Genomic DNA, 18304 nt, shown 5'->3' on the forward strand with positions numbered 1-18304 from the left:
AGGTATAAGCAGGAGAGCCTTTCCTCCAGGTACCAGTACTCGATGAAGCTCTTGAAAGTGTTTAGCGAATCCATTAGGTGGTAGATTGCAGGTAACAAAGAAACTGAGAACTACATCAAAACTATCATCACCATAAGGCATATCTGCAACATCTCCAACTTGTATGTGGACCATGTCCAAGTGTGAAGTAGCTTGTTTAGCCAGTTCCACCATCTCTGGTTGTATATCAAAACCATCTATTGATTTTGCACCATATTGAGCAGCAGTAACACACCAGTTTCCAGCTCCACATCCAATATCAAGAACTCTTTTACCAGGCACCAAGTTGTCTAGTTCTTGGTTAAGAGCAGAGTCAAGAAAAGCAGCTCCAATTGTACCATATCTACTAGTAGCAAACCTTCTGACTTTGTCAACTCCATATCTTGTTCCATCAGAAAGATGTCCACCAGCCACAGATACTCTCTCACTAGTACTCATAATAGAAAGCTTTGCAGTTGAGTTTGTATGAATGTGAATGTACGTAACTTCATCTGTCATAAAGTTTATAGTCCTCACAATGGAGTTGTGCTATGGCTTCTTCTAGGTAAAGTTCTTTCAAAGAACTCGTATACCTTTTATAGAACAAATGCATTCTGTAATTAGCTGCCATGATAATCAGAAAAGTTGTGAAGTCGTATTATGATTGGCCTTCATGATAATATGCAGTGTCAAAGTTCAGGTGCATATGGAACAACTGTGTAAGCTCATATTATTCCCTAACCATGATTTCATCAAGAAAGGAAATCAGAAAAGTGTTACTTTATAATGTTACTTAGACAACCTGTGTGGTATAATAATGCTTATCAGATCTCATCACTTACGAACACCTTAATGTACAAGATTTACACAAAACTTCCTTTGAATTAAGCCTGACCACATACAGGTAATTATAGCTACTGTTTCATCAGATGTGAGATCAATCATGTACACATCTGCTCACAAAGTTCCTATTACCAGTAGTGGGAATAAGTGCATTTTGAGCCCACATGGTAATAGAGGTATTACACCAATGTGTATGTATTGTTTTAAGCAGCTAGGATATGCACACTCTAGATCTAGAACTTCTGCAACGACAAGATACTGAGAACTATCAAGTCTGATGAGAACTGCATAAGACTTTTGAATGTCTATTAGCTAATGAGTGTAAAATGATTTTTGCAAATCAAGTCTATATATGTGCAGCTATAATTTCAAATCCTCATCACAATAATGATGCAGAGTCATCAGACTATATTATAACTTAGACTATAGGTGGTTACTGCAATAAACACATTCATTCATTTGGTCCATTAGGGCATGGATGGATGAATGCTGAATTTAACATTCAATCTTTCTCTTATTTTCATAAGCAAAAGTTAAAGCTTAAATCTTTGTGTGTGGTCACTATAATTATAGACCTGTGAGGAGGCTTAAAGCCTGTCAATACAGGGAGTCAGAAACATGTAGCTGAAACATGAAGAATGCAGAAAAAAAATCCCAGACCCAGTGGTGACTTGATCCCCCACAACGTGCAGTCTAGGCATGTGCCAGAGGAGCCACAACAGCTGGGATCTGAGATCTTCTCTGCATTCAACCTGTACTTAAACATCAACTTCTTGCCAGCAAAAGATTTTATTCTGTGAATGTTATCCCACTAGGGACCTGTGAGAAGGGATAAAGCCTGTGAATACAGGAAATCAGAAACATGTAGTTTAATAATGATGGTTCTCTCTCTCTCTCTCTCTCTCTCTGCATGTGGGATAAAGTATGAAATAGCTCAAGCTAACTGGCCTAAAAAATAGGAAGATTAAATTTAAGCATTGAAGTTACCATTAGCTATTATATATATTTCTATCATATAACTCTGTGTGTGGTGTGTGTGTGTGTGGTGTGTGTGTGTGTACAGAAAGGATTCCAGACCCTATAATATGTATAATTATATGTATGGTTGCATCCGTGTGGCTCCTGTTAGTCATGTAATCGACACTTTCTTAGTCTACATGCTACCATGGCCAGTTAGGACTTTAACTTAGAGCCATGCATATACTGTATACACAATGGTTTTTACATTACATTGATTTCAATGCCTCAAAGATATATATTAATAATAGTGACTCTTGACAAACTATAGTCTAATTCAAATAGGTTTAGCTCTAGAGCGTTTACAGCGGCGGAGGAAGTAGTTGATATGAGGGGGGGCTCCGCTGAGCTGACCCAGACTTATTTCTATAGTTTGGTAAGGTGAGACCAAAAAAAAAAAAAAAAAAAAAAAAAAAAGGTCACAACCAACTGACAAGAGCTTTCCACCTCACCAGCTACCATTTCTAGCTGATAAACTACATAAAAATCCTTACATAGCTCGCTACACACTGACTACTTTATTAGAGTGACTGCTCTATTAGAGTATCTCGATCTTTATCACGGTTTTCAGCCCCACTCCAAGAAAGATAATTTCGGTGTGATATCATTCTGAGGGGGGGCTAAGCCCCCCCTCAGCAGACCGAGGGGGGGCTTTAGCCCCCTAGCCCCCCCCCCCTTCCGCCGCCTATGAGCGTTTAAGCTGTCAATTATAATTGGAGTTGTTTCCCAGTATTCCCATCATAGAAACCGTAATCATGACATTTGATCAATGCCACATGATGACATCATAATAATGATTCGTTATAATCAAAGGTACATGCATAACTGTGATTCAGAAGGTAATTGTTATTGCTCTTAAGTGACTTTTCAGGAATCAATTTATCATGTTCAATATAATGCACACACAACTAAAGCAGAGTATATAAAGATACTAGGAAAGTGATCAAAGTCACCTATAAGCCACAGAGCAATAACAATTACCTTTGGAATCCAGTTATGTATACCTTTGATTAATTGGCTTTAGTCAATTCTTAGAATTTGCATTGTTAAGATTGATGTCCTCTTTTGAAAAACAGTTATAACATTGAGAGACAGTTTTCCTCACATACTCTTCTACAATTACAGCTGACACATATTCTCCTTCTCTTCCATCACACAATTATCAGGTTTTGATTGTGGTATTGACTTTCTGTTTCTACCACCTGACCAGGAAAACTATCAGTGTTGTCAAGGTAATAGTCTACATTGTGTAAAGTTCAAGAATTGTTCAAGACAATTTTCGTAGTGCACAAATAATTTTCATGACATGGTAGTATCTTCACTCAGTTTACTGGGCCAGAATGATTGTGAAAAAGCTTTTAAGTGTATACACGCATGGTTGAAATTGTACTTGAGAGTTATTCGAATAAACGACATGTGTATATCATGTATCAATACTATAAAGATAATTGTAACACATTAGCAATTTAACTGCCAAGAAATTTAAAAGATTCATGCATGTTTGTTTGCCAAGCGAAACTAATTACTGTAGACTTTAAAATTCCAGCCTGGTCTCTATTCTATGCATGCGTATAAGGGTGCATGGACGAGCTTGTGAACACACATCTAGATAATTGTAATTGTAATTGTAATTGTAATATTTAAACAGGGATTCCACTCAGTGAAAAACACTGATTTTCAGTGGAGCCCTGCGAAACAAGCATACATACATACATACACAAATACATATATACATACATACATACATACATACATACATAAACATACAACACAAAAGGGTATACAAAGAACAGTACACAAAACTACACAGATACAATCAACTAAATTTATCATGATATAACCGTACAAATTTAGATAAGTTGGTTGCTTCAGTAACAGTTGATGGTAAACTGTTCCATATCATAGCTCCCCTGTAATAAAAACTTCTTTTCCCATAATTGTTGTTTACTCTAGGAACAAAGAGTCTATTAATGTTTCGACCAATATGACCTGTGATATCTCTGGAATAGTGAAATATATTGTGGAGATACGAAGGTAGCTTCTGGTGAATAGATTTAAAGATCTGTATAGCTGTATGAAACTTACGACGTTCCACCAAAGTAAAGGAAAACTTGCTCTGGTACAATGCTGGCAATTTTTTCATAAACTTAGAGTGAGTTCTTTCAATCAGTGCAGTAAACTTAGCGGTGGTAGGGCACCACACAACATCACAGTAATCAAACAATGGTAGGACAAAAGCTGAATAAAGCAAACATAGCACTGCAGGTGTCAAAGTTCCATACCGAAAGATTGATGAGAGTCTTGATCTAGCTCTAGAGGCTATATTAGTGATATGTAAGGACCACGATAATGTGGGATCAATTATAACACCCAAATATCGAACAGAGTCAACTTGGCTTAAAGCCATACCCCCAATTGAGACATTAAAACTTTTGCCCGAAATTCTTTGCCGACTTCCAATGAGCATGGCAGTTGACTTCACAACATTAAGACATAAATGAGAACTACTGATCCACCGAGCTACCTTGTCCAAATCAGATTGAACTTGTGCTTCCACAACACCCAAGTCTGAATGGCTATAATGCAACTCAGCATCATCAGCGTACAGGTCCATAGTAGAGTAATCAACGACAGATGGCAAATCATTGATGTATAAAGCAAAAAGCAATGGACCTAAAACAGATCCTTGGGGCACACCAATTGTAACAGTACCCCAGTCTGATGTGTTACCATTAAACACCAGACGTTGTTGTCGATTTAACAGATAGTCACATAACAGGGCATAAGACGCTCCGTGAAAACCATAACACTGCAACTTAGAGCACAGAATCGCATGATCAACAGTATCAAAGGCCTTAGCCAGATCCAAAAACACAGCTCCAGTGTATTCACCTCTATCAATAGCCCTAATCCATTTATCTGTTACATACAGCAGCACATCATGAGTGGAATAACCAGAACGAAATCCTGACTGATGAGGTGTCAGCAGATTGTACTTGTTCAGATGTGAAACCATTTGATCATACAGGATACGCTCAAGTATCTTAGATAAAGTAGGCAACACAGAAATTGGACGAAAGTGAGACATACTAGTACAGTGCTTCACCTTAGGCACTGGGGTCACAATAGCCTGCTTCCACTGATTGGGAACAGTGGAGCTTTCAATACATCGATTAATCAACACAGATAAGTACATACCTGGCAGTCAGCTGTAACAGCTGTTGCTGTTCTTACTAACTGGTATGGCAGGCAAAGGTATATACTGTATATAGTATGTGACATAATTTTAGAAAACCGTCGATATCCACACAATTTTCAAAATGCATTTTATTTGTTCTTTGTTTTCTACAGGGACAGAGGAATGGACTAGCCAAGTTTCAGCTTCCTAAGTTAAGCAGCGTTGGAAATACAGCACTAGACAGCCGGACGAGCAAATAATTAGATATGTACAGAAACTATCGAGAAAATAATCTACAGGCGCTTACATAAACCATCATAACTTACTGATACAATGACGTACGGAATTGATTCTTGGCTCATTGTGTTTGCCATGAATTTGTGCATCCACCAAGGTTTAGTTTTTTTCCCAGGCATGCTTTTTTGTTCGAGAAGGAAGGCAAATTCACTGAAAAACGATCGTCGGTAAATTCTTTCGTCACCACAACTTAAACAAACGTCTGTAACGTTTGAATCTTTTCGTGTGTGGAGATGAAACCAAGTTTTTTGTACTCCCTATGGAAAGGCGAACACGATGATGCCCAGGATTTATCCACTGGCGGCTTAATTCGCCCACCAGCGAAGTGATAAAAACTTGCGTAGTTTTTTTTCTGGAGCTTGCGTTTTTACCCATAGTTTTTAAATGCGTTTTATTACAAAAGTACTGTTGTGCGTATATCGACGGTTTTCCAAAATTCGGTCACATATATATAAATATCTATATAAACCAAAACAGCCAAGCTGTAAAAAAAGAATGCGGCCCTCAAAAAGGCCAAGGTGACTAGGATTAGGCACCAAATTCACCTGAATTGTCGTAATTAAAATTTTTGCCATTAACCTACCATCACAGCCATTTCCTGGCCGCCACCTTGGGTTTCACATCTTTTTTCACCTTGGCCTTTTTGAGGGCCGCACTCTTTTTTTACAGCTTGGCTGTTTTGGTTTAGATATCACTTCTTTTTGTATTGCAAGCCACAAAGCCAGGCCATAAACTGGCTTTGGTGCTTCCCTTTAACTTGTTTTCTTCTTTACTGCAGGAATTGTGAAACAAAGGAGTAATTGTGTGTATATAGCTTTTGTCTGATTAAATATTTGTATATTTAACATGGAATGATGATTATCACATACGGTAGTTAATAAGACATAACCGAACTGTAGCTGAAATTCTCATTGTTTGTAGCTGAACTCTTTTCAGGGTGATTTATTTCTAGCTGAACTCTCTACAGGATGATTTGTTTCTAGTTGAACTCTCTACAGGGTGATTTGTTTGCAGCTGAACTCTCCACATGGTGGTTTCTTTGTAGCTGAACTCTCTACAAAGTGACTTGTTCTAGCTGAACTCTCTACAGGGTGATTTATTTGCAATTGAACTCTCCACAATATGATTTGTTTCTAGCTGATCTCTCTATAGTGTAACTTCTTCTAGCTGATCTCTCTATACAGGGTGATGTGTTTGTAGCTGAACTATCTGCAGGGTGATTTGTTTGTAGCTGAACTCTCTATAAGGTGATCCTTCTAGCTGATCTCTCTATAGGATGACTTTTTCTAGCTGATCTCTCTACAGGGTGAATTGTTTCTAGCTGAACTCTCTACAGAGTGATGTCTTCTAGCTGATCTCTCTACTGGATGACTTGTTTCTAGCTGATCTCTCTATGGAGTTATAACTTTCTCTATAGAGTTATAACTTCTTTGTATAGCTGAACTCTTTACAGGGTGGTTTTTTGATTTGTTGCTGAACTCTCCAGCTACACAGTGACTTGTTTGTACTACAGAGTGACTTTTTTGTAGCTGAACTCTCTACAGAGTGACTTACTTGTAGCTGAACATTGTATAAAGTAACTTATTTGTAGCTGATCTAGATGAACTCTCTACTGGGTAACTTTTTTGCAGCTGAACTCTCTACACAGTGACTTGTTTGTAGCTAAATTCTCTACAGAGTGACTTGTTGTAGTTGAACTCTCTACAGGGTGACTTGTTTATAGCTGAACCCTCTTCAGTGTGACTTATAATGTTCTGAATCTCTACAGCGACATATTTGTAGCTGAACTCTGACTGGCTTGTAGCCGAATTGTCTATAAGATTAACTGTTTGTAGCTGAGCTCCCTACAGAAGTAACTTGCAATGTAATATAATTCTATAATGGAGTAAGTTATAAGCGTAGCTGAATGCTCTATTAGGGTGACTGTTCTATTAGAGTATGTCGATCACGAATTTGCTACACGTAGTTGGCTTTGGAATCATAACTCAGTGGTTTGTAATCCGATTCTTCTGTACTACTGAAAGTACTTTCTATGATAATTATTCCAGCTATACACCGATTTTCAGCTCATTGCTCTAAGTGGTTTGCCTTATAGGCGTGAAAACGTATAATTTTTTATTCATAAAAATCGATCGCGTAATTGTGACACAGGTTGGGTTTTGTGTCATATCTCGATGGCCTTTAACTGGATTCTTTTCAAACCACACAAAGGCACTCCTGTGATAGTTACTCCATTTACATAGCAATTTTCAGCTCATTCCTTCAAGGGGTTTATCCTGTGGGCGTGACAGACCTTCGACTTTATTTTACGCACATAATCGGTCATAACTTCGTGAATGCTCATCGGATTCCTACCAAAAAAAATTTTTTTTTCTTTTCTTTTCTTTTTTTTATCCCGGGCTTGATGGACTGCCCTTGCCTACCACCCCCAGCACATAAATGGCCTGTGCTGGACAAACCGGGACTTTCTTAGTCCACGGCAAACTGAGACTCTGCCCGAATCAGCTCCACAATTGGGGGAGTCTTAACATAGTGACCGATGGATGAGTGGGCTCTGCGGATGCATTGTATGGAGGACCGCAAGAGAGAAAAAGATAGACAGCACCTTAACCACCCCATGACAACAGAGTAATCATCACCCCACTTATTTGAAAGTTGATGAGCCAAGCGTTGATAAAAAACAGAAGCCTCATGAGCCAGACCACCAGAGGCAGCCAAAATTGGTACTGAGATTTGCCTTAATGAGCCCTTTACGTGTGCCAAATTTCATCCCGATTGGAGCACGCATTTGTGTTTTATGGCGGATTTTGTGAAGTGTGCGAAAAGAAGAAAAAAACGAAGAAAGAAACCCTAACTTTGGTCAGTCGTATCTCGGAAATTGCTGGAGCAATTTTCTTCACATTTGGACAGTGGACTCCCCTACCTCGCCGGAACTTCTGTAGCAACTTTACTTTCAATCGGATAAGGGATCACGGAGCTACAAAGGTGTGAAAATCGCGTTTACTTTCTTCCTGTTAATATACTCACGGTGTGGAGCGCCGGCTTCTTGGGCCGCACGACACACTATCGTGTGTCTTGATATCAGTATATGTAGTAGTTGTACACAAGTGATTTGCCTGAAATATACGCACAAGCGCAGCCCAAGTGCGAGTGCGTGTATATTTCAGGCAAATCACAAGTGTCCAGGGGCGTAGCCAGGATTTTTTGAAGGTGGGTTCCAGCACCAGCATTGAGTTACTAGAAGCAGGGATCTGGGGGCGCAGCCCCCAGCCGCTGAGAGACTTTCAATATTTTAATAAATCAAAACTCAGCAAATCGCTATATTTTATGCAAAAAGTACATTAATTATGATGCATTAAGTGGCCCTGGGATGAAGGTACTGTAGTACTAGATAAAGTCACCTAGTGGAAGCAGACAACATAACACATAGAGACACATATAGCTAGTAATCTGTAAGTGATGGTTATATCTCACTGTGGTATAGGAGCCATGAATCCACTGATACAAATGACGATCAAACAATATAACTATACAAATATGCATATATAGCATGAATTCATTTTGCATAACACAAGTGATAAATTACTGGAGCTCTATATCTTTAAACACTGCATACCAAAGCTATAGCAGTATAAGGTCATGCTAACTTTTGCATTTAATGTTGGAATGTCTGAAAAACTTCATATGGACATGGATATTTACATGCATGTTCTATTAGAGTATACCTGACTGCTCTATTAGAGTATATACCTGACTGCTCTATTAGAGTATATCGATCTTTTTAACAAGTTTTGAAGAGGGCTCATGTTACCTCTGTAAATCCTTCCCTGAGAGATGAATGTAAGTTTTATCAATTGTTGTGCTGTGCCATTACACTATATTGCTCACACATTTTGTCCTGCCACACTAAATGGTGTGTTAGGATCCTGCTTGCAGAAGTCTAAATTTTACAGGGGGGGGGTTCCTGAACCCCCCGGAACCCCCCGGAACCCCCCTCCCTACACCCCTGAGTGTCCATGCTACAACTAATCTAAACCAAAACAGCCAAGCTGTAAAAAAACAGTGCGGCCCCCAAAAAGGCCAGGGTGAAAAAAGATGTGAAATCCAAGGTGGCGGCCAAGAAATGGCTGTGACGGTAGGTTAATGGCAAAAAATTTTATTACGACAATTCAGGAAAAATTGGTGCCAAATCCTAGTGGACGAGGCATCGCAAATTCACCTGAATTGTCACAATTAAAATTTTTGCCATTAACCATCACAGCCATTTCTTGGCCGCCACCTTGGATTTCACATCTTTGTTCACCCTGGCCTTTTTGGGGGCCGCACTGTTTTTTTACAGCTTGGCTGTTTTGGTTTAGATATCACTTCTTTTTGTATTGCAAGCCACACAGGCCATATACTGGCTTTGGTGCTCCCTTTTAACTTGTTCTTTTTTCTTTACTGCAGGAATTGTGGAACAAAAGAAGTAATTCTTTGTATAGCTTTTTGTCTGATTTAATATTTGTATATTTAACACTGAATAAGGTGACTTTTTACATAACTGAACTGTAGATGAAATTCTCATTGTTTGTAGATGAACTCTTTTCAGGGTGACTTGCTTCAAGCTGCACTCTCTACATGGTAATTTGTTTCTAGAGCATACTTCTACAGGGTGATTTGTTTGTAGCTGATTCTCTATAGGGTTACTAACTTGTTTCTAGCTGATATCTCTACAGGGTGACTTGTTTCTAGCTGATATCTCTACAGGGTGACTTGTTTCCAGCTGATATTTCTATACAGGGTGATTTGTCTGTAGCTGATCTCTCTACAGGGTGACTTGTTTCTAGCTGAATTCTCTACTGGGTGACTTGCTCCTCCTAACTGATCTCTCTACATGGTGATCTGTTTCCAGCACTTATACTGGGTGAAGCTGATCACTTGTATTTATCTGATGTCTCTACAGGGTGACTTGTTTCTAGTTGAACTCTCTACAGGGTGATCTTGTTCATGGCTGAACTCTCTACAGAGTGATTTGTTTATAGTTGGATTCTCTACAGGGTGATTTGTTTGCAGCTGAAATCTCTACATGATGGTTTCTTTGTAGCTGAACCTTCTACAGGGTGATTTCTTCTAGCTGACATCTCTACAGGGTGACTTGTCACTAGCCAATCTCTCTACTGGGTGACATGTTTGTTGCTGAGCTCTCTACAAGGTGATCCTTCTAGCTGATCTCTCTACAGGATGACTTGTTTCTAGCTGAAATCTGTACAGGGTGATTTGTTCGTAGCTGAACTCTCTACAGGGTAATTTGTTCGCAGCTGAACTCTCTACAAGGTGACTTTTTCTAGCTGATCTCTCTATAGTGTGATTAGTTTGTAGCTGAACTCTCTACAGAGTGACCTGTTTCTAGCTGATCTATCTACAGAGTGACCTGTTTCTAGCTAATCTCTTTACAGGGTGATTTGTTTGTAGCTGAACTCTCTACAATTTGATTTCTTTGTAGCCGAGCTGTCTACAAAGTGACTTCTTCTAACTGATCTCTCTACAGGGTGAATTGTTCAGAGCTGAACTCTCTACAGGGTGATTTGTTTGCAGCTGAACTCTCTACAGGGTGATTTGTTTGCAACTGATCTCTCCACAGGGTGATCTGTTTGTAGCTGAACTCTCTACAATTGGATGTGTTTGCAGCTGAACTCTCTACATGGTGGTTTCTTTGTAGTTGAACTCTCTACAAGATAACTTATACTACCTGATCTCTCTACAGGGTGACTTGTTTCCAGCTGATCTGTGATTTGTTTGTAGCTGAACTCTATACAAGCTGATTTGTTTGCAGCTGAACTCTCTACATGGCGGTTTCTTTGTAGCTGAACTCTCTACATGGTGACTTCTTCTAGATGATCTCTCTATAGGGTGACTTGTTTCTAGCTGATCTCTCTACAAGGTGATTTGTTTGTAGCTGAACTCTCTACAATTTGATTTGTTTGCAGTTGAACTCTCTACATGGTGGTTTCTTTGTAGCTGAACTCTACAAGATAACTTCTTCTAGCTGATCTCTCTACAGGGTGACTTGTTTGGAGCAGAACTATCTGCAGGGTGATTTGTTTGTAGCTGAACTCTCTACAGGGCAATTTGTTTGTAGCTGAACTCTCTACAGGGTGATTTGTTTGCAGCTGAACTCTCTACATGATAGTTTCTTTGTAGCTGAACTCTCTACAAGATAACTTCTTCTAGCTGATCTCTCTACAGGGTGAATTGTTTGTAGCCGAATGCTCTACACAGTGATCTGTTCATAGATGAACTCTATACAGGGTGATTTGTTTGTAGCTGAATTCTCTACAAGGTGATCCTTCTAGCTGAACTCTCTACAGGGTGATCTGTTCGTAGCTGAACTTCCTACAGGGTAATTGTTTGCAGCTGAACTCTCTACATGATGGTTTCTTTGTAACTGAACTCTCTACATGTAGGTAACTTCTTCTAGCTGATCTCTCTACAGGGTGACTTGTTCTAGCTGATCTCTGGATGACTTGTTTCTAGCTGAACTCTCTATAGGGTAATCTGTTTGTAACTGAACTCTCTACAGGTGATTTGTTTGTAGCTGAATTCTCTACAAGGTGATCCTTCTAGCTGAACTCTCTACAGGGTGATCTGTTCGTAGCTGAACTTCCTACAGGGTTATTGTTTGCAGCTGAACTCTCTACATGATGGTTTCTTTGTAACTGAACTCTCTACATGTAGGTAACTTCTTCTAGCTGATCTCTCTACAGGGTGACTTGTTCTAGCTGATCTCTGGATGACTTGTTTCTAGCTGAACTCTCTATAGGGTAATCTGTTTGTAACTGAACTCTCTACAGGTGATTTGTTTGTAGCTGAATTCTCTACAAGGTGATCCTTCTAGCTGAACTCTCTACAGGGTGGTCTGTTCGTAGCTGAACTTCCTACAGGGTAATTGTTTGCAGCTGAACTCTCTACATGATGGTTTCTTTGTAACTGAACTCTCTACATGTAGGTAACTTCTTCTAGCTGATCTCTCTACAGGGTGACTTGTTCTAGCTGATCTCTGGATGACTTGTTTCTAGCTGAACTCTCTATAGGGTAATCTGTTCGTAACTGAACTCTCTACAGGGTGATTTGTTTGTAGCTGAATTCTCTACAAAATGATTTGTCTTTAGCTGATCTCTCTATAGGGTAACTCGTTTGTAGCTGAATTCTCTACAGGATGGTTTCTTTGTAGCTGATCTCTCTACAGGGTGACTTGTTTCTAGCTGATCTGTCTACAGGGTGACTTGTTTCTAGCTGATCTGTCTACAGGGTGACTTGTTTCTAGCTGAACTCTCTACAGGTGATTTGTTTGCAGCTGAACTCTCTACATGGTGGTTTTTTTTAGCTGAACTCTCTACAGAATGACTTACTTGTAGCTGAACATTGTATAAAGTAACTTGTTTGTAGCTGATCTCAATAGGTTAGCTAATTTGTACAGATGAACTCTCTACTGGGTAGTTTCTTTGTAGCTGAACTCTCTACTTAGTGACTTGTTTGTAGCTGAATCTCTACAGAGTGACTTGTAGCTGAACTCCCTACAAAATAACTTGCAGTGTATATAATTTTACAATGGAGTAAATTTAAAATGTATAGCTGAATGCTCTATTAGGGTGACTGTTCTATTAGAGTATCTCGATCTCGCATTTGCTACAGGTAGTTGGCTTTCGAATCATAACTCAGTGGTTTGTACTCCAATTCTTCTGTACTACTGCAAGGACTTTCTACGATAATTATTCCAACTGCACACCGATTTATAGCTCATTGCTCTAAGCGGTTTGCCTGGTAGGCGTGAAAACTAATAGTTTTTTATTCATAAAAAATCGATCACGTAATTGTGACACAGGTTGGGTTTTGTGTCATATCTCGATGGCCTTTAGCTCGATTCTTTTCAAACCACAAAAAGGCACTCCTACGATAGTTACTCCATCTACATAGCAATTTTCAGCTCATTTCTTCTAGCGGTTTACCTTGTGGGCGTGACAGACCTTCGACCTTATTTTACGCGAATAATCGGTCATAACTCCGTGAATGTTCATCGGATCTCTACCAAACGTAGTACTGAGATTCGCCTTAATCAGCCCTTTAAGTGTGCCAAATTTCAGCCCGATTGGAGCACGCATTCGTGTTTTATTGCGGATTTTGCAAAGTGTGCGAAAAGAAGAAAAAAAAAATCCCTAACTTTGGCCGCTCGTATCTCGGGAATGGCTGAAGCGATTTTCTTCAAATTTGGGATGTAGACTCCCCTACCTAGCCGGCAATTCTGTAGCAAATTTGGTTTCAATTGGATAAGAGATCACAGAGCTACAAAGGTGTGAAAATCGCGTTTTCTTTCTTCCTGTTAATATACTCACGGTGTGGCGCGCCGGCTTCTTGGGCCGCACGACACACTACCGTGTGTCTTGACATATTCCACTTGGATGACTCACCTGCAAGTGTGGGAAACTGCAGGAATGCTTTGCAAGTGTATTTATATGGGACCATGAATTTTGATTATGGATAACATCGTAAGAGCAACGACAAGGCGCTGCTGAGAGGCCGAACATAAGTGTATCGACTAACTGGTAAAGTAGATAATAACAACAACATTTCCCTACTTAGGTGGCCTCCCCAAAAGTTGGCTCCGAGCGTGGCGCTTGGCCGGAATCTGGGTGGCCTGCGGATCAAGTCACGATGGGGTTGCCTTTTTTTCAGCCCTTCTAGGTATTTGTCCCATTTCACTTCAGGATATTTAGCTCAAAGATTTTCGCTTAGGCTCCTAGGCTATGGGTAAACACCTCGAACAGGCTCTGCCTTCTGTGTACACCCTCCAGTGCCTAACTGGCAAAGTAGATAATAATAACATAACAATTGACACGAGCATGCAGATCGCTTCGACTGTGGGTACGCAATTAAACACAGGAAGCCCAAATGTGAGCTGAACAGCCCATAATGAAGCTTAAGTGTACTATAAAGTACTTACTATACTAGTCATGAATGAACTAAAGCACTGGATATGTTTACAGCGCTATAATCTCACCTCTTCGATCATAATTTATTATCAGACAAACAACAGTCAGGGAATATTATCAGATATCTGGGAGTAAATTCCTTACCAAGAAATTTTTTCACCAATGTGTTTGTAAAGGTGTCTGATGACATATTTCAAAAAGTTCAAACTCAACTCCTGTGGGGGAACCCGTGACAGCTGCTGGAACGTGGAGTACCCAAAACCGTATAGCAAAAATTTAATTTAATTTTGCCTTGTGTGGAGTCAAAACAGGATGATTCTGAATTGAATGAAAGCATTTGTTTTGCACCAAAACCACTCCTTGGTGGAAAAGACCACGCCCACTTTCCGGCATTCACAAGAACTACCACTATAGCTACTGCTCAATACAATCTCAATTGTTGTAGAAAATGTAATTTTAAAAATCTTCTGGTCCTTAAAGGTTTGTAGCAACCTTATCAATATCAACTGAGAAGCCACACCATGTAACAAAGAAGTATGAACTCATTTACACATAACTGTGTTAACACTTTGTTTTGTATCATGCAATCAGCACCATCTTAAGTCATTTCTAAGTGAATGCAGATTGTATGTGTAAGCAGCTATCCAAGCAACTATAATTCACGTGTTCACACTTCAATTTTATTCATAGCACACTGATCAAATTATTTCATACACACAAATACATAACCAGAAATACATAAATACAAGTACAAGGATCATTAAGTTAGCGTTACTACATTCGCCCCCTCCAGTTGAAGCTTGACCACAAGCTTATGGTCTATAACGGTCTGGTGGCCTTCGGAAGCGTTGAGGGTAGCGGTAAGTCTCAGCTTGCTCCAGCGGCAGGATCACATGATCAACTGAAGGAGGTGGCCAATTAGGAGCCTCTTGGTTGATGCCAGGAGTCTCTCGGTTGATGCCAGTGTCATTAGCAGCAGCATCTTGTGAACCTGGAACATAGCAATGTCTCAATCTATTGATGTGTACAACTTTAGTCTGTTTACCACTACAAATTTCAACAGTGACTGGGCCTTTAATTGCTTTAATAACCCACTCTCCCTCCCACTAGGGATCCAGTTTTCTGGCTGTTGGTATTGATAGCCATACTGAGTCACCAGGAATAAAGGTGTGTTCCTTGGCACGTTGATCATAGTGACATTTCTGTGAATGAGCTGATTGAGTTAGATTTGAATGGACAAAATCCTGGAGTTCAGAGAGTTTGGCTTGAATTTGTGCTGGGTACGATAAAGTGTCATATCCTAGCTGCGTTACCAATGGCTGGGGAGTCGGGTTTCTACCATATAACAGCAAGAAAGGTGAAGCTCCAGTGGAAGCGTGTTGAGACGTTCTGTAAGCGTAAAGCATATAAGGCAAATACAATTCCCAATCATGCTGTGAAGTAACGTAGGCTCTCAAAAGTTGTAGTAGGGTTCTATTAAATCGTTCTACCATACCATCCCCTTGAGGGTGGTATGGAGTTGTGTGTGACTTGCGAATACCAAAAGCATCTAAGGTTTGGGCAAGTATAGTGCTTTCAAAATTACAGCCTTGATCAGAGTGGAGAATCTGTGGTGGCCCGTACACACTGAAAAACTTAATGAGCTCAGATGTTATGCGAGGAGCTGTTTGATTGGGGAGTGGAATAGCATCAGCCCACTTTGTAAAGTAATCTTGGATCACCAGTAGATAGCGGTTATTCTTTGTGGATAGTGGCACTTGTAGAATATCAACAGCTACCATTTGCCATGGTTGTCCAATAGGAACGTTTAGCAGTGGTGCTGGTGATGCCATAGTGAGCTTAGACCGTTGGCAAGTGGAACATTGTCTACAATACTCATCTACATCTCTGGCCATGTTAATCCAAAATGCTTCAAGGCATAGACGACTGAGTGTCTTTTCAGCACCTAAGTGACCTGCTGTAGGGGCATCGTGATTGCAACTAATTACATCTTGTTGGAGCTGACGTGGTAATACAGGCACTGTGACTGACTGGTTCGTAGGGCTAGGTGAGTACTGATGGCACAGTACACCATCCACCACTTTAAGTTGGTGCCAAAGTTGTTTCCATCTGTAGAAGGGAGCTTTATTCCACATTGGAGTATGCGGAATCTCTGGTGAAGTGAGGCAAGCTTGGAGAACTATGGATACTGGTAGCTGCCAATACCCGCTATGAAGGTCAAGTGTGGAAAATACTGTCGACCCTGCCAGTCGATCTTGTACTTCGTCAGGGAGGGGTAACGGGTAAGAGTCCTTAGTAGTGTGCTTATTTAGTTCCCTATAGTCAATACAGATTCTGAACTGTCCAGACTTTTTGGGGACAAACACGGCTGGTGCCATCCAAGGACTCTTACTTCGCTGAATAAACCCCTCATCTAACATGGTTTTAAGCTGTTGGCATACCTCCATGCGGTAATGAGCTGGGATACGTCTAGGTGGCACCTTAACAGGGTTTCCTACTGTGGGAATATAATGCCATGCATCCTCTGTATACCCTGGTCTTGAGCTAAACAACCCACAATATTTGTTTATGACACCCTGAAGGTTAGCCAGTAAACATGTGGGTAGTTTCCAGTTCGATGGGGCACTATAATTGGGAACAGCACAGTCCTCAATGATATCAATCCCTGGTTCTTCAATAGTTGGTATTGGACATGTTTGGGGAGCACAGTTTTGGTATGATTCAAATATTGGTACCACTTGTGCTATTGCCAAGGTGTCTACTGATGGATTAGTCCCTTGGGGTGGTGGTCTGTTACTTACTGTCACTGGATTTTGTGTAAAATCCAATGTTAACCCGTTTCCTTGTAAGAAATCAATCCCCAAGATAACAGGGGCAACAAGGTTCTTGACTACAACAAACTCATGTACAACATGTAACTCACCAAGCTGCACCGAAGCCTTGACATGTTGTAGAATAGGCAACTGATCGCCTGACGCTGTCACTAACTCTATCGGCCTTGCTGCTACTTGGGTGACATTACGAGCTTTTTGAAGGATGTTAGATTGCACCAGGGAGACTGAGGAACCAGAGTCCAGCATTAGCTCTACTTCCACTCCACCAAGTTTCCCCTTGAGCACTGTTGCTGAAGACTTTATGGCTGCTACTGTTATAATTTCACGGGAGTCGTAATTACAATTTGCTGCAGTCATATTAGGGCTTAATGATCGGGACGTCTGCTGCCCTGTCCAGGCACCCCGTTGGCATTTCCCTGATACCAACAGTCCTTAGAAAGATGACCCAGTTTTCCACAGAAAAAGCATCTTTGATTACGGCATTCACGTTGTAGGTGTCCCACTTGGTTACAATTAAAACAACGCAGAGGCCTTCTGGGTGGTGGCCTGGTCCTGGATTGTCTAGTCGTTAATGCAGCCACCTGTTCTGTAAGAGCAGCCATTTGTTCTCTTAACATCCGCATTTCATCTGACGTCTCCACTGAAACATTTGGTTTCTCTTGAAGTGCTGCTACTGGCTCTGGCTCAATGGTCATCAGTAGTCTTGCTCGTTCAATTGCCTTATCTAAGGTTGTGATTTCACCTGAGGCTCTTAGCTGTCGTGATATTGATTCAGGGATTCCTGTCAGGAACTGGTGCAGCAGTAGAGGTTCCTTCGATGCAGCCGCCATATCCGGAATAGCATGAGTGAGTAGCTTCCTCAAATCATGTGCGTACAGTGTGATGGCTTCGCCTGGTCGAAGTTTTCTGCGATGAAAATCATCTAAATCCTCTGACTCATGTTTGCATCAGCTTAAGTGGCCTACCCTCCACTCTAGGAGATCCTTCAGTTCTATTGCCTAGCTCATGATATTTTACACAATCGAATTTCAATCCCATTTAACAAGTATTTCCAATTTTCTTTTACAAACACAAGATCTCACCCTCAATCACTTTCCATTCCCTCATCGACCATCAACCCTTATCGTCGCTCTTTCTTTGTCAACACTCCT

At 40.5% G+C, this 18304-nt stretch overlaps 1 protein-coding gene across 1 annotated transcript; it reads right to left on the reverse strand.

Moving 5' to 3' along the window:
• Positions 1-14997: 14997 nt before the first annotated feature.
• Positions 14998-18073, reverse strand: LOC136241478 (uncharacterized). Its single transcript, XM_066032695.1, has 2 exons — positions 17243-18073; positions 14998-15310 (listed from the first exon to the last, which is right to left on the reverse strand). Exons 1-2 carry the CDS (start codon positions 17508-17510, stop codon positions 15132-15134), a joined length of 447 nt encoding a protein of 148 aa, XP_065888767.1. The 5' UTR covers positions 17511-18073; the 3' UTR covers positions 14998-15131.
• Between the last annotated feature and the right edge of the window lie 231 nt (positions 18074-18304).

The sequence above is a fragment of the Dysidea avara genome, chromosome 12, assembly GCF_963678975.1.
Source record: "Dysidea avara chromosome 12, odDysAvar1.4, whole genome shotgun sequence".
In the NCBI taxonomy this organism is placed as follows: Eukaryota; Metazoa; Porifera; class Demospongiae; order Dictyoceratida; family Dysideidae; genus Dysidea; species Dysidea avara.